Source organism: Macrobrachium nipponense, chromosome 3, assembly GCF_015104395.2.
Source record: "Macrobrachium nipponense isolate FS-2020 chromosome 3, ASM1510439v2, whole genome shotgun sequence".
Taxonomy (NCBI): Eukaryota; Metazoa; Arthropoda; class Malacostraca; order Decapoda; family Palaemonidae; genus Macrobrachium; species Macrobrachium nipponense.
The window spans coordinates 53,909,116-53,929,064 of NC_087202.1; the positions used below are offsets into that span (position 1 = coordinate 53,909,116).

The window sequence follows — 19,949 nt, forward strand, 5'->3', positions numbered from 1 at the left end:
TTGGGCGGAAGAGGAAAAGGTCGTGCTACTCACCAGGTTTATACAAGGAGAGAAGAATGTGGGTGCGGACCTGTTGAGCAGAAGAGAACAACTTCTCTCGACGGAGTGTGGACGTTGCACATGGAGGTTTGCCAGAGCCTGTGGAAGTTGTGGGGCCGTCCGGTAGTAGATCTGTTTGCGACAGCCAGAACAAAAATGGTTACCAACCTATTGCTCTCCGGTTCCAGACCAGGAAGCAGTGGCGGTCGACGCATTCCTGATGGATTGGTCAAACTTAGATCTGTACGCTTTCCTCCGTTCAAGGTACTGGGGAAAGTGATGAAGAAGTTCAGGGAGAGCCAAGGAACGAGGATAACCTTAATAGCCCCGTTTTTGGCCGGCCCTTAAAGTTGGTTCACAGAGGTACTGGAATGGACAGTAGATACGCCAAGGACTCTTCCTCTAAGAGTAGATTTACTCAGACAACCCCACTTCGACAGGTTTCACAAGAATACCCTCGCTCTGGGTCTGACTGCGTTCAGACTATCGAACGTCTGGTCAGAGCGAGGGGATATTCTAGAGAGGTGGCCAGTGCAGTGGCTAAGCCAGAAGAACCTCCACAATCACAGTATATCAGTCGAAGTGGGACAATTTCCGGAAGTGGTGTAAGAACAGGAAAGTGTCTTCATCCAGTACTCTGTGACCCAAATCGCAGATTTCCTTCTATACTTGAGGAAGGAATTGGGGCTTGTCAGTTTCGACAATCAAGGTTATAATAGTTATGCTAACCTCAGTGTTTAGACACAGGGATCTAGACATCTCGAATAACTTAGACCTTAGAGATCTGATTAGGTCATTTGGTACGAAGAAACAATCACAATGCAGGCCACCTGCTTGGAACCTTGATGTGGTCTTGAAGTATTTAACTTTCTAGGCAAATTCGAGCCTTTAGAGAAATACCTCTCTGAGAGATCTTGCTAAGAAAACTATCTTTTTAGTAGCATTGGCAACTGCTAAAAGAGCTAGTGAGCTTCAGGCCATATCGAAGAAGGTGGGATGGAGACATGGCAACGCAGTGTGTTCATTCCAAGAAGGTTTCTTGGCCAAGAATGAGAATCCAGCTAATCCTTGGCCAAGATCCTTTGAAGTTTTGGGTCTGGCTGAGTTAGTGGGTCACGAGCAAGAAAGAGTTCTCTGCCCAGTGAGAGCGTTGCGGTGTTATATGGAAAGAACAAGAGATATCAGAGGGAAGTCTGATGCTCTGTGGTGTTCAGTTAAAGACCCCAGTAGACCCATGACGAAGAACGCTCTAGCCTTCTTCATGAGAGAGTTAATTAGAGAGGCTCATATGTTGTGTCAAGAGCAGAGCTTTGGTATTTTGAAAGTGAAGGCTCATGAATAATCAAGGGCAGTGGCGACTTCATTAGCTTTTTAAAAAAAAGAATTTAGCCCTCAAGGAAATTATTGAATCCAACATATTGGAGAACTAATTCAATATTTGCGTCTCATTATCTTAGGGATGTTCAGACAACCTTTGATAATTGTCAGACGCTAGGTCCATACGTGTCCTCTGGTACAGTATTGGGCAAAGGAGTTACTACCCCATAACCTTCTTTTAAGCTAGTTGATTTTATTAGGTGATGGTGTTTGTGTTTTTTTGGTCGTCTGAGAAAAGTGTGCGGTTACTTTTATCAGTCTTGTTAGTATTATCCGGTGATGGTGTGTGTGTAGTTCAGGTAAATGATCTATTACTAGCTTGAAGGCCGTGGCATAAGAGGGCTGTACGGTTCTGTCAACACATTGGTCACGTCCAGTTGTCAGTTCCAGTCTTAGCTTCTTCAACATACAGGACACTTCCTTGTTGAGAGCTACTAAGGTTTAAGCAGCTTAGAGGCAGGACCTATGAAGTCAGCTACCTTAGCAGGTAAGGAACCTAGAGTTTTAATAATATTTTAATAATATTTTTATACTCTAATAATGTTGCTGTCTTTGACCCACCTCCAAATGTGTCAATCAGCTATATATATACCTGCCAGGTAAGTGTCATACATTAAAATGAAGTTTTTATGTTAAAACAAAGTTTAATGTATACTTACCTGGCAGGTATATATAATTTAATTCCCACCCGCCTCCCCTCAGGAGACAGGGTTCAGAGAAAATCTGGCCCAATTGGGAACGGTTCCTAGCGCTAGCGCCACGGTAACGGGGTGGTGGTTGCCTGAACTACTAATAGGTTACTAGCGTTTGCCGCGAGTTTTGAAAATTTCTGCCAGGTGGAACAGAGAATATAGCTATATATATACCTGCCAGGTAAGTATACATTAAACTTTGTTTTAACATAAAAACTTCATATTTAGGTTTTGTAGAGTGCAGTCACTGCTTTTCATCCCACATAATGTGTAAACAGTTGCAATGCATTTTATGACTATTAAAATGTAGTAAAATTTTCTAAAATCAGTATGAAATACCAGTCTGCATAGTTCTGAGGCAATTTTTGTGTTTAAATTCAAAATGGTGAACACACTTGACAATGTTAGATGGTAATTATCATTGTAATCCAATTTCACTGACTCAAACGTACGTATTCCTGTGTCACCTCCATGGTCAGGTGAATTTAATTTACGAAAAACAACATTGCAGCATTGCAGAACACTCCTGATTTCATTCATTTTTTTTAATTTATTTTCCATTTTTAGGAAGATGTGTATTATGCTTTTATATCAAGGGAAAATTTATTGTTTCCTGTTGATAATCTGGAGAACTGATTTTACTTTGGTAAAACAACCATTGCTAGATTAATGAAGAAGAAAAGAACCACAGATTACCAACTTTTCAAGGTCATTGCCACCAAATAAGCTACAATGATTGGTCATGACATAAGCAGTGGACAGGGCTTAGCTGCAAAGATTGGTGGATTTTGTTATTGCCATTGCCCAGTTGATTAGCTTTATCATCTTACAGAGAACTTTTTATAAATAAAGAAAAGGGGTATTAGGCTCTCATAAAAGCTTGTCCTTGTGTAATTTTGTGATGGGCCATTATGTATGGTTAAAAAATCTGACAAGCAGCCACTCCCCCCTCTCATCCTTTCTCTTTTTCTCTCTCTCTCCCCTGTAGGCAGGTAGTGCTGTTAGTGCACCTCATGTGGTGCACCGAAGGATTTACTTAAGATTCTTGCCTCTGCCTCTAGCTGCAACCCCTTCCGTTCCTTTTATTGCATCTCCTCTCATATTATCTTTCTTCCACTTTACTTTCCACCCTTTCCTTACAACTGAGTCAGTGCAACTGCGAGGTTTTCCTCCTGCTACACCTTTCAAACCTTTTACTGTCAATTTCTGTTTCAGCGCTCGCTGAATTACATCATAGGACTCTCTCTCTCTCTCTCTCTCTCATCATTGTAGTTTTTAATTATCATTGGTAATATTGGTAATAAGGGTCATTAGATTGCTGAGGTGAAATTCTTAGCACTCTTCTGTGTGGCCTAAGCATTAAGTATGTAATGGTTATGATAAAATTCATTCATAATTTACCTGTTGTGTTTGTAAAACAGTTATGGGTCACAGTGAAGTTTGTGAGATTATCGTGTTATTACTTTAACTGCAACACATCATACAGTTCTAACACATGTATTTTCCATTGAGTGTTTTGGCTATGAAGTGTTTCACCTTTAACATTTCAAGAAATTTCTTGGATTTCGTTGAATTTTTGGGTCATTAGGTTAACAAATTTGATGTTTCATTTCTTGTAATACCTACAGTATACAATTACTCAGTTAAATAAATTTACATACTATACTGTAATTTTACAAAGAGACTACACCAATTTTATGAAATTTCAGTTTACATTTCTGATTACTATATTGTTATTCCCTTCATGTTCTCAGGAAGACTGTTTTTGTATTGTAGGTCAAATATACTGGTAGGAGTGTTGCAGAAAAGCTTCAAGAACTGAGATGTAAACTAGTAGAAGAAAATGCTGCCATGATTATTATCACAGCACTTGATGAAATTGCATGTAAGTCTGCTGCTGATTGTAGTAGATTCAGCATTTATTTTCAGTATTATGTAGCTTTAATAAATAAATTTATCCACTGCAGTAATTATCATTATTTGTTCCAACAGAAATATAAACTATTTCCTTTTTATAGGATTATCTTTCAGCTTGAGGTGGAATTGGTCATTGAAACTTCTGGGGGATGAGTGAGACAGTTATCCTAATCTCTCCAACTGTTGCACTCACTCTTCTTTTACCTCTGGTAAACGGAAGTGCTGTGCTTGTTCTGCCTGTTAGTTCAGGGCTAGGATTGTTTGGATGAGTATCTGCTCATTGCCTTCATTTATGGGTTGATCTTGTCATTTTATTACTTTACTTTTTGCTTTCCATCCACATGAAGAAAAAACATGAGCAACATTATTATGAGGGACATGGCCACACTTGTAGTTGGTTCATGTCTCCATTATATACCTGATCCTCTCTCTGTGCTTCAATTTAGCGAGAAAGCCTGTCATATGGCTTCACCTCACAAGAAGTGTGTCGTTTGGGAGTCACCCTAGTGAATTAGGTTTGGGAAGAGAAGGACAAAGGATAAAATGCATTTGCTGGCTTTGTCGTGGGAAATTACTCTCCCATGGATGACAAAGAACCCTGAAGTTGCTTCCTAACTATCCTCCATTGTTCTTCTTCAAGTAAATGTTACTCCTTCTAGGAGGGATAGTGTTAGGTTTATGAAACCTTTTACCTTAGATTGTAGCAGTCTCTGAAGCTGTTGCTCCTCCTTCAGTAGGTTTGTCGCCCTCTAACCCCTCTAGCTCTTTTGATGATACTGATGTGCTAGAAACCCATGAGGCTTCATCATCATTGGAGTACCAGGGAAGATTTGGTCTACCTTGGATATTATGGATAGTGGCTTTTCCTTGATAACCTGGTGGAGGAGAGGGCCTTAATGCCCAAGCCTTTTTCGGAGTTAGTTCCTGATGGGTCTACAGCTCTCGGCTGTGTCAGTTACTGCAAAAGAGGGGTCTTCCTGTTTGCAGTAATCATTCCAGTAACGGCTGATCTTATGGGTGCAACTTCAACTATGGTTCCTGCCTCAACTAGCTCTCTAGAGAGTAAGGTGAGTAAGACCAGCATGGGGAAAGAGAGGAAGCACCAGCACCACTCCCTTTTTGTCTTTTGTTTGTTATCATTAGACACTTATACCCATGTATGCGGAAGAAGAAGGTGAAGTGTAAGACCTCACGTAAGAAGTCTGATCTCTTGACCTCACACTGAGACGGGGCTGCACATCTCACTTGCTCTGCCGTACCATAATCAGAGGGTTGTGGGAAGGCAGGTGCATGGGATGACCCTTCTCCCTGCAACTCTTCAAGGTTATACAGAGATGCTGACTTATTGGCAGTTTATGGATTGGATTTGCTCTGACAACAAGGGAGGTTCTCTTTCTTGGTCTTCTTCAGGAGGTTATAGAAGAGAATAAGCAGCATTCCCATGCTTGAGACATTTGCAATCTGTAGTGTGTGTGGTCTGATCGCTCCTACTTCAGTAAGAGGTCTTCTTTGATCTCTTCTGCCTTTTCAGTGCACAGTCTTCCGCGTGGGAGAAAGGAGTGGTATGAGGGCTTATTTTTTTCCTGTCTTTTGGCTTGGTGGCTACTGGGGGCTCAAAGAAGGGGGACTCCAGTGTCCAAGTTGAAATGTGTTTTGACAGTGACCTCGCTGTGTCTTGTACTTATTCTCAGGATAGAGGCTTGCGTAATTGGGTATGAGACTAGGAACATCTGAGGAGCAGAATTCTAGTATGATTCGTTCTCTGACTGAAGCAGGAGCAGCTCATATCCCAGGGTATCTGATGGGATGGGGGATAGTTCCATTATTCTTGAACCCCGGCTGGCCGAGGTAGATCTGTATTTAACAGATATTGTTTTGTTCATTCATGATCAGAATAACTTTTGGGAGTCAATTGTTGCATCTTGCTGGCTGACACTTTATCAATGGAGTTGATCTTCAGGAATATACAGAGGCATGGCCCTCAGTCTGGTTAACATAGCCATAGTTAGCGCATGGTGTTTTGGAGGAGGTGAATGCTATGATAAGTGGGTTGGGAAGTTTCCTTGCCTTCAACAGATCTTGCAAATTTTTTCCTTTGCCTCTTTTATTCTACAGAAAATATTATATGCTGGAGGATGTGGTGGTGGGTTCATCTGTGTGCAGGCTGAATAATGACCTATTGGAAAGCCTATACAGTGGTCCCCTGTATTTGCGGGGGATGCTTACCAGACCCCCCCCCCGTGAATAGTTAGAACCCGCGAATGTTTGGAACCCCTGTAAAAACGCTAAAAACAGCCTATTTTGTTAGTTAAAACTCAAGAAAAACCACTAAAAATGTTCATACTTGGTTTTTTAATAGTTTTATCACATAAAGTGCATTTTATGATGAAATTGATAAAAAACCCAGGAATTTGTGGATATTTCTCATAGAAAAATACTACGAATGTGCGAATTTTCCGCGAATAATGCGGGGAAACTTTCCCGAGAGAAATCCGCGAATGTGTGAGTCTGCAAATATGGAGAACGCGAATACAGGGGGCCCACTGTATCAGGAAGGTGTTTTGTTCACTGCCGCAGAGATGGCTGTGTTGGAGACCATTTCTGTAGCATCCCTCCAAACCACTGTGTAGCTTTACCTCAGGTTAAATGCTTAAACAGTCTACATTATGTCAAACATCTTTTTTATGAGGAAAACAAGATTGTTTCTTTGGAGGAGAGACACCATTGACTCTTTTCTTGATGCAAGTTTCACAAAAGGATAGCATCCCGCTTTGAAACAGTTTGGAGGCAGTGTTGGATTGGAGAGTTGCAGAGTCCTGAGATTCTGTCATCACCCATGCTGCCTTTAAGCCTTCTGGTTCTATAAGTATTTTTCCTCGAATTTAAAAAAATCTTTTTTTATCGACGTACCATACGTCCGATTGGCACCCAACAGACAATTTATGTCGACGTTTTATATGTCCAATCGGCGTTAAAGGGTTAAATACCAAGGGAGGAGATAGAATTTGAAAAATGGTTATTTTCGGGATAAATCACCTTGGCTGGCGTCACAAAACCGAAGGCCAGAGGCAAAAATCATATGCAGTTTTGAGATGTCCCAAGTCACCTAATTAATTGGTAGGAATATCAAAGTCCTTAAAAAATGGCATTAGCCGGCCGGCCCCCTTAAAGCTTGCTGCCAAGAGCCCGCTACAATTCTCGCACATATCAGGAACAAATTTGCCCTGGTCTTTAAAAGGACTATGCCTATGGCAGGTGGTATGGGCAGTGCCCACTGGCAAAAATCACACCGAGCAACCATCTACGGCACAATTTAATTGAGGGTAATTTTTTAAGATGGCTATGTAGTGAAAAAAACCAAGTTGTTATTAGAAAAATTTTATTTTAGTATAAGTTATTTTTAATACTTGAAAACCATAAATATTGTGTGAAATTTTAAACTTTTTCAAGTCATTAAAACCTTTTTAATGTTTTATTTATCCAAAAGAACAATTTCATAATAGAAAAAATTACAGTGTAGTACATAGAAAGTATTGAAAATGGGTAGTATAAAAATGTTTGACTGGGTAAGTTGCCATTTGCCTTAGCCCTAATGGAATTATTCCCATAAGGTATGTGTTTGGAAATCTGTGAATTTCCAATTCTGTTAGGCCGTGGATCGACCAAATTCTCGCATAATTGGGGACCGTACTGTATATGCAGTATATGTAGTAGTACTGTAATTGGATACAGCGACCAAAACATCTATTTAAGTCATCATTATTATATTTCAGTTTTAGAGGTTTTTGGTTTATATAATAATGGATAAGTAATAGTAAATCTGTATACTTAAAAACTATTCCTTATGTTTTCAGATTTGTTCAACCTGCGAGGATCAGACATCGACTACAATCCAGTCTTTTTTTCTTATGCTGCAGTGACTAATAATGAAGCATATCTCTTCATTAATTTATCACAGCTTACAGGGGCTGCCAAGGATTCCCTAAAAGCAGAAGGAGTTAACATAAAGATACTGCCATATGAAGAACTGTCACTTTTCATTGAAAATGAGGTAATACACTCTTGATTTGTTATTATGGCTCCACAAATATATATTTTTTGTTTTCCAAGTAAATAAGGCTGCAGTTATGGTTGAGATTTAAATTTGGTATGTCAGATATAATTTTTCCCTGAATTGATGGCATGTGTGTAAGTTTAGGATTACCTAAGATCACCTACATTGTGGTCTTCAAATGTCTCCGACACCAGTCTTATTTAACAGACAGAAGAAAAGCATTAGTAGTTCTAAGAATATGCCATCTGAATCCACTAGTCCAGAACATTCTACAGTCATCCAATTACATTTTCCATGACAGAAGATGATGTGTTGGTTAAAATTTTTGTCCACAATCAGAACTATCTCAACATCTTTTGTTTCTGAATGCCACCATAAACTCTAAATGGTTTTAATGTAGGCACTATGTATTACACAAACTGCTTTTTAATTCCTGAATTTTATGAATGGTCACGTGGTCACGCTTACAAGTGCTATACAGTATAATCCATTTGTTGGGACTTTTCTGTACTTATATGATCCTTCTTCTCATCAGACCCTTAAGTTCCTTAGTAATGGTGTCCCCTAAGAACTATGTGGTTCCTTGAGGTCACACACTCTTGCCAAACTTTGCTTACTAAATAACAGATCAGGCTCTATGTCTTGTGAAAGATTTATTTTTTAAATGAATCTTACCTCTCCAGTTATCAGTGGGGTTTCTTTTCCGACGGCTTTATGAAAAGCGAAAATCGCCAATAAATGAAGATTGGCGATTTTCTGGGCTTATCGGCACTGATAACCAGTTATTGGTGCCTTTGTTAGGTATGTAAAGGCAGTCCCCGGGTTATGACGGGTTCGGCTTACGACGTTCCGAGGTCAAGGCACTTTTCAATTATATTCATCAGAAATTATTTCCAGGGTTACAACGCCTACAACGCTGATCTAGCAGAAGAAATATGACACCAAAAATGCAAAATAATCAATATTTGAAGGTTTTTTTTAATGAAAATGCAATAAGAATGCAGTTTACATAATTTTTAATGCACCCAAAGCATTAAAACTAAGGTTTTATTAGGATTTTTGACGATGTTCTGGCTTACGACAATTTTCGGGTTCCTACGCGTCTCAAGAACGGAACCCCCATCGTAACTTGGGGACTGCTGTATTGGCACTGATAGCCAGAAATCTGCACATTTCAGTGCTAGTCAAGCACCATAAAACCAGATTGCTGATAACTAAGGCTGCTGATAACCGGGGACTGTATACTATAATTCACTTTTGCGCCTGCAGTAGTGAAAGTTTTATTAGTGGAGAGGCAAGTATTTAAAAATAAATCTTAATTTTATTTAAGTAACTTACCAAGTAGTTACATAGCTAAGCATTTCTAAGTACCAGTAGCTAGAAATTGAAAATTGCAGTAGCAATTCTTTTGTTTTGGTGCTTGTCAATACCTCTGCCCACTACTGGGAGATAGGTAAACAACTCTGCAAAAAAGCTAAATTTATTTCTACCGGCTTTCGACGAAGGTTGTAAGCTGTAGCTTTCTGTGAATTTGGATTTTGTTATTCACCGAGTGTTTTTCAGTACCGTTGGTGAAATACTCTGATTATTTTGTCATAGCCTTTTGGCATTTATTAACTAGTTAAGTGTAATTAACAGTACTTTGACCTGTTTAGGGTTTTTAGTCTGTTTTTTAAACTTTATCTAGCGATGTCTGACTTGCGTATGTCGAGTGTCTGTTATTGCAGCAAAGGCTGCAATCGTTATTGCGGCAAAGGCTACAATACACGGCTAACTTCAGAAAAATACAGCTCTCATACTGTTTGTGTTAGATGTAGAGGTCAAGTTTGCACAGTTGAATTGACATGTGTGTATGTAATGAGTGCATAGGCTGCGATGTAAGACAGTGGAGGATGTCATCATCTTACTGTTCAAAGTTAGAGAAAGATAGGAAGCGTAATGCTACTGCTAGGCTCAAAAAGTCGTTAGCTAGCCAGGAATCTTCTGGATTGCCTATTATTTCTGTTTTATCCCCCATACCCAGTCTTTCCTGTACTCCACCTAATTCTGTTCCCAGCTCCCATGCCTCCGATCCCAGTGCCATTGCCAGTCACGATGCGAAGTTTGAGCTACTTGCTAACTCTATGACTCAGTTATGGGAGCCAGTGTGTATGCTTCTCAATAAAGAGAAATGTATAGTGTTAGTGAAGGAGCTGGCTGTCTGTCCTTCCAATTCTCCTAAGCAAAGGTCCCTGACATACTGCCCTGCACCTGGGAGAAGGTTTGTTGTCCCCTCAGTTGCACCTGTCGGTGTTTCCCAGGTTGTGAAAGACAGCCATTGGAAAGGTGTCATGGACAGTGCACATCGTCTTTCTTCAAGTTCGGATGCTTCGAACCTGGAGAAATTGCGCCGATGGCTCTGTAGTGACTTTTCCAGACCGCTGAAAATGGTCTGCAGTGGACTTTTCTCATGCCCCTTAGGTTCCGCATAAGTAGGCTAAGGAGGCTAAACCTTCTTGTAGTTTCTGGGACAGCCCAGAGAATTTTCCAGACCCCATTGTAAGAGGGAAATATCTGAGTGCAGTTCGCCCATTGACATCAGCGTTGTCTTTGGCTGTTCAAGCTGTATCAGTTCCCATGTCTGTAACTTCTCGTTGTAAGAGGGAAACATCTGAGTGCAGTGAGCCCATTGACATCACAGTGCTGTCTTTGGCTGTTCAAGCTGTATCAGTTTCCATGTCTGTAACTTCTCGCTCTCCAGAACGAGTTAGTGTGCATTTTACTGCAGGTGTAGTTATGATTAGTGATTTACCTCACAAGTGTCCAGTGATGCCAGGGCACAATTTATCTTCTGTTGTGGCTCCAGTATGTATAGTTTCCGAGTGTATCTTGACTTGAGATCCCTCGATGGCACATATGCCCATCGGCGTCAGAGCCATTGGTGCATGAACCTCCAGAGGTAAAGGAGCACCCAATAGCACTGAATCTCCCTTGTCCACCTGGGCTCCTATTGGAGCCAGTTCTCTCACCTGCACCTGAGCCTCTCGCTGTCTGGTCCTCCTTTTGAACCTCTAGCTGCTGCTACACTCAGGAATCTGACCAGAAAGACACTTTTCCTGATCGTCTTAGCCTTGGCCAGAAAAGTGAGCGAAATCCAAGCCTTAGATAAGAGAGTGGGTTTCTCTAATGGAAATGCTTTAGTCTCATATACTTTAGGCTTCCTCACTAAGGATGAGAAACTTTGGCCTCACTCATTTACTATCAAGAGCTTGTCAAGCATAGTAGGAGCAGAGGATGAAGAAAGGACTCTTTTGTCCAGTGAGAGCTCTGAAGTTTTACATCCACAGGACTGGAAGCATCAGAGGAACTTTTCAATAGCTTGTTGTGCTCTATTAAGGACCCCTCATGCCCTCACTATAAGAATGACCTTTCATTCTTTCCTAGAGACTTCATTGAGAAGCACATTCCTAGATAGCAATGGAAGCTCTACCGGTATTGAAGGTAAAGGCTCATGAGATTATAGCTGTGGCTACATCTCTTGCCTTCGGATATAATCTTTTGTTAGCTTCCATTCTTCAGTCCACTTAATGGAAATGTAAGTCTGTCTTTGCAACTCATTATCTTAACCCTCTTACGCCGACTGGACGTATTTTACGTCGACATTTTTTGTCTACCGTGTGCCGACTGGACGTATTTTACATCGACTTACAAAAGTTTTTTTTAAAATTCGCGGAAAAATACTTATAGGCCTACCAGCCTAAAACTTTTGAATCACGCGCCTTGGGGGATGCTGGGAGTTCACGACTCAAGGTGTTGTTTTGTTTACAATCGTTACGCAGGCGCGCAAGCGCGAATTTCTTTCTTGCAGCACTAAAAAGTATCTGTGACACATCTCGGAAATTATTTCGTCACTTTGACATAATTTTTGTACCATTGTAAATTAGCCGTTACATGAAGTATTATATATGAAAATGTGTGCATTTTTATGTAGAATACAACAATAAAATACTCATGATTGTAGCTTTTATCAGTTTTGAGATATTTTCATATAAATAACGATAATTGCCAAAATTTCAACCTTCGGTCAACTTTGACTCTACCAAATGGTCGAAAAACGCAATTGTAAGCTAAAACGCTTATATTCTAGTAATATTCAAGCATTTACCTTCATTTTGCAACAAATTGGAAGTCTCTAGCACAATACTTCGATTTATGGTGAATTTAGGAAAAAAATAACATTTTCTTTACGTCCGCGCGGTAACTCTTCCGAAAAAATCATACGTGCGATTGTGGTAATGTTTGCACCATTTTGATTAGCCGTTACATAAAGTTTTATATATGAAAATGTGCATAATTTCATGTAGAATACAACTAAAAATAATTGAAGGTTGTAGGCTTTTTTCTCATTTTTGAAATATATTTACATATAAATCATCGATAAAATAGTAAAAACCACGTTCGGTCAACTTTGACTACCAAAATGGTCGAAAAACGCAATTGTAAGCTAAAACTCTTACAGTCTATTAATATTCAGTCATTTATCTTCCTCTTGAAACAAATTCGAAGTCTCTAGCAAAATATTTAGATTTATGGTGAATTTAATAAAAAATCTTTCCTTCCCTCCGCACGCGGATTCTCCGCCACAAATCTCCGAAATGCGTACGTACCATTCTCGGAATTTTTGCTCCGTTTCATATTAGGCATTTCATAGAGTTTTATATATGAAAATGTGCGCAATTTCATATAGAATAAAACGAAAAATATTTGAAAGTTGTAGCTTTTCTTATTTCTGAAATAATTGCATATAAAAATATATATATAAAAAATTCGACATTCGGTCAACTTTAACTCGTCAGATATGGTCAAAAACTGCAATTGTAAGCTAATACTCATACATTATAGTAATATTCAATCATTTGTCTTCATTTTGAAAGAAATTGGAAGTCTCTAGGACAATATTTAGATTTATGGTGAATTTTTGAAAAAAATATTTGTTTACGTCCGCGCGTTACGATTTGTTCATGCATTATTTTGTGATAATATTTTCTCTGTGTTGCTTTTATCGTTTTACAATGTGTTATATACCAAAATGATCGCAATTTAGTGTACATTACAACGAAAAAAAAGTAACTTGTTATCTTTAGCCGTTTTGTGCACAGCGCGATTTAAATAATTATATATGAAATTTCGTTTTTGCACTATCATATATTGCATTATTTATATATGATAATGATAATATTTTTAATTTCTGATGGTTGCATACTAAACTTCAGCCAATGACAAAAAAAAGGAGCCAAAAATGAACTCTTAATCTTGAAAACTAAGCGCGCTGTGATTTTTAAAAAAAAATATTTTTTCCGCTTCCGCGCTCATTCTGAAACACCTCCGGCACATAGGAGACAGTTTTTTTTTTACCGCTTTGGCGTTTAAGGGTTAATTGTAACAATATTTGACAAAATAAATAAAAGTATAAACATTTCAAATAAAATATAGCTTTCAAAATAACATTTAGCACTAAAATCGTACGTAACTGTGGTGACGTCACGTCCACCTGACTTGAGACTGAACAAGGGAGCGTTGATATGTTGAGGAGAGAAGGAGAAGAGCTAAAATATTACTGTATGTATGTAAAAGCAAAAACAATTCACTTAAAAAGGGAATTTCCCAATGAATTTAATGTAATGATAAAATAAGAAAACAAACAAATGCAATAAAGAAAAAAAATTCTTAATTGAGCCAGTGTTCAAAGTGCCGAGTGGGATGGTCTAGTTGAACAATATTAACAAAATAGTAAATGAAAGGACAAAGCTTATCACAATAAAATTAAACACAAATGATTAACAAAATCATTCGTCACTGCGGTGATACACAGCTAACTTGAGGTAGAGGGAGGAAGGGTTTAAATTTCTGAGGAATAATGAATGAATGATTATAAGTTATCGTGGGTCATGGCATTGTTGAGAAGAGAAGAGACAGTAAAATCTTTACTATAATTTGTATGTAAAAGCAGTACCAATTTACATAAAAAATAAAAATGTTATTTCACAAATTTAACAACGATTAAACATGAAAACAAATCCAATACAGTAAAAATAAAAGGAAGCTTGCTCAAGTCAGTGTTCGGTTCGCTGAGTGAGACGAGAGAGAGAGATAGAGAGAGAACGCTCTGCTTCCCACTGACTTATCAGCTGATCTGGGATGATAATTCGCCCAATTCTTTCACATAACTCAGTTTGCCCAAATCACTTTTATTTTTGTTACTGTAAAATACCAATCTAGTGACAAATGCTTGTTACAATATTTTACTACTGTAAAAGTAACTCAGCTCTGTGATAAACAAACTGGCCCCGTTTTCAAATTCTGCATCCCTTCTGTTGTTTTTTAAGTCTACCGTTTGCCAACAGTAAGTTGATACATTGTGGCATAATAAATCTCTCTTGCTCTTAAGGTCCAAGTGTAAACACTCTCTCTCTCTCTCTCTCTCTCTCTCTCTCTCTCTCTCTCTCTCTCTCTCTCTCTCTCTCTCTCTCTCTCTCTCTCTCTCACAGACACAATCGGACGCACACTATCAATTCCTTTGATTGTCTATGAACCTAATATGTGAATAAAATTGATTTTATCAACATTTGCATACTGCAACAAATTTGGTTTGCTCAAAGGGTTTGCATCTCTCCTCCCTCCATCCCCCAGCTGGCCGGCGCCATTTTTACCAAACAGTTCGTAAATCGTAAGTAGAAAAAATAAAATTGAGAAAATTTTACTTCATATAACATACTGTTTCATTACTTTACACTCTTAAATTAACTTTTGAACACATTAAAAATATAAAAAATGTGAAAAGGGGGACTTTTTGGATTGGCTGGAACGAATTTTCCTGATTCCCTTTATTTCTTATGGGGATATTTGTTTCATATTTTGAACAAATCGTACTTCGAACAGCATTCTGGAACGGATTAAGTTCAAAGTACGAGGTACTACTGTATATCTTAGAGTCTGAAATACTGGTCAGTTATTTCGTAGATACTGTTATTCAGAAAACTGATCAAAGGTGGCAAACTCTCAGTTGGTTAATAATTCTTACCTCCCACCAAAAGTAAGTGTTTGCTAATGTTAAGACCGAGGGTTTGTTTCGTATATGAACAAATGACAAATTTTTAATCAAATTGTACTTGTCATGACTAACGAACCTGAAGTCTTAACATACAAAGGCCCACCTCTAACCACCCCTATAACAACTAGCCTGATTGAAAGAATAACTGACAAGGTCACGAGCTAAAGAGGGGTATATGGGTGGCTCCACATGACTCGTGACCAAGCACAGATGCTAATAGTCCCTTGCTTACACAATTTTTTAACTTTACTGGTTTCCACCGGTTTCCAGCTGGCGCTAAGTTATTTATCCTAATGTTAAGACCTCAGGTTTGTTAGTTATAAAAAATACAAATTTATTAAAAATTTGTCATTTTTATAATAAAATTAGGTTTTATTTATACTTTCCAAGTAATCAAGAATGGGGGCCCACCCTCCTCCCCTCTTGTGGATAATAAGGCATAAATAAATTGAACTTCTTTGCCAAGTTGTTTACTTATCCTCCAGTAGTGGGTAGGGGTACCGACATGCACCAAAACAAAAGAATGCTATCGCAATTTTCAAATTCCAGCTACTGGTACTTGAAAATTCTTAGCTATGTAATTACTTGGTAAGTATAGATAAAACCTTATTTTATTATGAAAATATCATATTAAGTATTTATGTTTTTTTCTATGAAACATTGATTTTTCATGCAAAACTGTCTTTTATAAAAAATCTCTCAGAGCTACCACCTATGGTATGTATACTAAAAGTTTGAGAGTGGAGTACTGTAAACTTCTTAATCTAGGTGATGTATGTTTTCTAAAGAAAAAATTAGACATTTAACTGGTTTAAATAAAACCATCAGAATCAATTGATGAGAGATCACGAGTGTTATTTTCGGGAGACCACTAAACCTTTTTTTTTTAATTTCATATTTTTTAATTTTTAAAGTTGAAGTTTGATAATGGCAGGTAAGCAGTTGTGCATAGTTATCAGTCAAGTCTTGTGTTAATGAACTGAAAATAATTGGATTGACCTTCAGTTTAACTTTGAATTACTACTAATATTGGAAAGGAGGCAGTGGTAAATGAACAACAGTGAATCAAAGGAAAGGTTGACTGAAAATAGAGAAAAATGTCAAATACAGTAAAGTACTAGTGAGGGAGCTGCCTGAAGAAGTAGTTATAAAAATAAATTATACTTATTTAATGTATAGTCATTCTTGGCATATTTATTAATATGAGGAATTATTAGTAATTATGTATAAGTATAAACTAGCTAGATACATAATTCCTCATATTAATAGATTATACTTATGTAAATACTCTTGAGCAGTGATAAAATTTTTATATTAAAGAATGCTATTGCTTCATCAAACCTTCATGTGATTTTGATCTTGAAAATATATGTTTGGGCTCTAAAAATCCTCAAAATGCTCTATTTTTTTTTCTTTAACAACAGTTGGCAACATTGTCTGGGAAAGTTTGGGTATCAAATCACTCTTCTCAAGCCATAGCTCAGATGGTGCCAAAGGAAAAGAGAATTGTCAAGTTGTCACCCATTGCCCTAATGAAGGCGGTCAAGAATGAGACTGAAATCAATGGTAAGTTATTCCTGTGAAAATAAAAACCATCTCCTTTTATTTAGGAGTATTTCAGCACAAGTTGGAATTAGTCATTGAATTGGTAACGAGGTACTTGAGAGGTGGAAAAGGGGGTTACATGAGGGAGTATTTCTCATACACCAACAGTGTACTCACTTTTCTTTTGCCCATGGTATAGAACAGACATTCTGCACCCTTCTGTCCTGAGTGCTGGCTGAGTACTTGAGATTGTGTGGATCGGTATTGATTACCATTCACTTGTGTTTTTTTTTTTCCCTTTTGATGTCTTGCTTCTTGTTTTTTATCTGCAAGAAAAAAATGGCAATGTCATTAAGGGACATGGCTGCTGTTGTGGGCTGTTCATGTTACCCATAATGACTGATCCTCACTCTTTTTGTGAATGTTTAGGGGGGAAATCTTGTCTTAAGGTTTCTCTTAGCAAGGAATATGTTGAGAGAGATATGCCCCAGTGGATTAGGTTTGGAAAGAGGATGAAAGAAGGATAAAAGACACTCCAACTTCATTGGGGGAGGAGGAGGAAAAGGCATACTTGTCTAAGGATGCCTCTTAACCCTTGTTGTTCCTTCTGACCCCCATTTTCATTTTATTCCTCTTATGCCAAGTTCTTCTTGGAAGGGGAGCACTAGGCCTAAGAAACCTGTTACTAGACAACAAAGCAGCTACCGAGGAAGGTGCTCCATCAAACGGTATGTTGCCCACTTACTCATTTGGTAATAATACTAAAGTTACAGGTACCCATAAGGCTTCATTAATGTTGGAGTACCTTTGAAAGATCTGACCTATCCTAAAAATTGTTAGTAGACCCTCTTTCACTGCCTTCCTTGATAACCTGGCCTTCTTTGAAAAATCATTTAATGAATGTTTCAGCATATGCCGCCCATAAGTTAGGCATTGTATGAAAGGCCTCATATACAGTGCTCGACAAGATATTAGGGCACGTAGCATCAAGTGGCCTAATATCTTGTCAGATTTTGAAGGAAAGGAAAAGTTGGGAAGAAATTTTGTCAGTACAGTGGGCTGTTTACAGCACATAAAGAAAGGGGTGGAGCTTGGACACTGACATGGACAAAGGGCTCAGTCACTTGCTTGGAGTTTTGCTAAGCAGCTGTACATATGTATTTTTTGGTCTGTGCTTCCACTGCAATTTTTGCCTACTACGTACTATCACTTTATTGCCACCTTTGACCGTAATATGGGCCAATGCCATAGCAGAGATATGTCATTGAAGCAATCTGGCCTTAAAACAAAGCAGATATCGTATCAGCTGGTTGTGATAAGGCGTTCAGTTCAACGCTGAGTTGCCAGATTTAACAAAGGTGGCAACCATGAGATTCTGTCTCAGACAGAAAAAGCACCCTGGTATGCCTAAGAAGACCTCTGATCAAAGTTTGACTGTTCTCAAGTGTCAATTACTTTCTAATTGACACTTGAGAATTGTCAGATTTCAATCGGAAGTTTTCTTAGGTATACCAGGGCACTTTTTCTGTCTAAGACAGAATCTCTTGGTTGCCACCTTTGTTAAATCTGGCAACCCAGCTTCGAACTGAATGCCTCATCACAACCAGCTGAACCAATATCTGCTTTGTTTTAAGGCCAGATTGCTTCGACGACATATCTGTTGGCTCAAATCACTGTCTTGGCCCACATTAGGATCACAGGGGGCAATAAAATGATACATAGTAGGTATAAATTGCGGTGGGAGCACTGACCAAAAAATATATACAGCCATGTATTAAACCTCCAAGCAAGTGACTGAACCCTCACTCCTTGTCAGAGTCCAAGCTTCACCCCTTTCTATATGTGGTGTAAGCAGCCTAATGCACTGACAAAATTTCTTCCCAACTTTTCCATTCTTTCAAAATTCAAAACGATATCAGGCCACTTAGCATCAAGCGGCCTAATATCTTGTCAAGTACTGTATTTATAACAGTGATAATTCTTAATTGATCTCATGGTCCCTTTTCCTGCTGAGAGCAACCAGGTTTGTTTAACAGCAACACCAACATACAGTAAATGTGCCTCCATGTAGAAATTCTCAGTTCCAGAGGTTCTTTATTCCTCACACCATTGGACTGTGGAACAGTCTCCCTGAGGATGTTGTGCAATTGGAACTTTGGAAAGTTCCAGCAAAGAAGCAATGCATTAATACCCAAATACTCTTCTCCTTTCAGTGCTTCTTCCTAATGAACACCATATTCTCTGGAAGCTTAAATTTCAAGTCAGTGGCCTCTGTGGGCTTGTTTTTTATGAATAGAGTTCAGCTTACTACTAATATTAATAATAATAATAATAACCCTTACAAAATAGGATCCTTCTTAGATACTGATTTTAAATTATGAATATGTTTCTAACTAAAGTCCATAATAAAAAAAGAATTTGTTTCAAATAATGGGACTGCATTCTATTTTACTCTAATAAACCACATATTATGACTTATATGGTCATGTACCTAAAATTTTCTGGATTTGCAATATTTGTATGAATACATAGTGAAAAAAAGTAATAGCTCACAGCATGGGTGATAAAAGAATAAGTAATAAATTTGAGTATAAGAAATAATTTGGCATCATTAATTATGATTTCAGTGTTAAATAAATTAGTCTGATATATTTTCCCAGTTGTATATAAGATGCTTAGCTGTCCTTTTTATTTGCATATGTGGTATGTTTATATATAGTATGTAAATTATTTTTATTGGGTAACCACCTTAACTATCATGACCAATACAGTAATTATATGTGAAGGTGCATTTATATATAGTATGTAAATTATTTTTATTGGATAACTACCTTAACTATCATGACCAATACAGTAATTATATGTGAAGGTGCATTTTGTATCCAGAAGCTTATAATATAATACTTGTAGATATGGTGGGTAATTATGTATATATATATTTGCATCTATATATAATTTGTATATACATACTTATGTACATAATGTGTAAAGTTATTCTCCATAAGATAAACCAGTCAGTATCAAAGAATTCTCTCATAATTGGTTTTGCTCTTGATTGATATAGCAATAGAGTGTAAGATGCCTGTGCAAGGCAAGAGGGCTCTTTCCCTTGCCTACAGCAAGTTACCTGGTTTTTCCTTCAACCTACTCAGAGATGTGGCAACAGTGTTTATGATAGCAGGATCTCCATTACTCGTAGGTCTCCCTTATGATTCATGCCCCCAACTCTACTCTG

At 38.0% G+C, this 19,949-nt stretch overlaps 1 protein-coding gene across 1 annotated transcript in view; it reads left to right on the plus strand.

Annotated features, from left to right (window-relative positions):
* LOC135221783 (xaa-Pro aminopeptidase 1-like) overlaps window positions 1–19,949 on the plus strand; it is a 109,001-nt gene that overhangs the window by 35,906 nt on the left and 53,146 nt on the right. Inside the window, exons 4-6 of the mRNA XM_064259630.1 lie at window positions 3,885–3,993; window positions 7,880–8,076; window positions 16,594–16,735. Coding sequence (XP_064115700.1) covers window positions 3,885–3,993; window positions 7,880–8,076; window positions 16,594–16,735 — 448 coding nt within the window. The remainder of the gene's footprint in view (window positions 1–3,884; window positions 3,994–7,879; window positions 8,077–16,593; window positions 16,736–19,949) is intronic.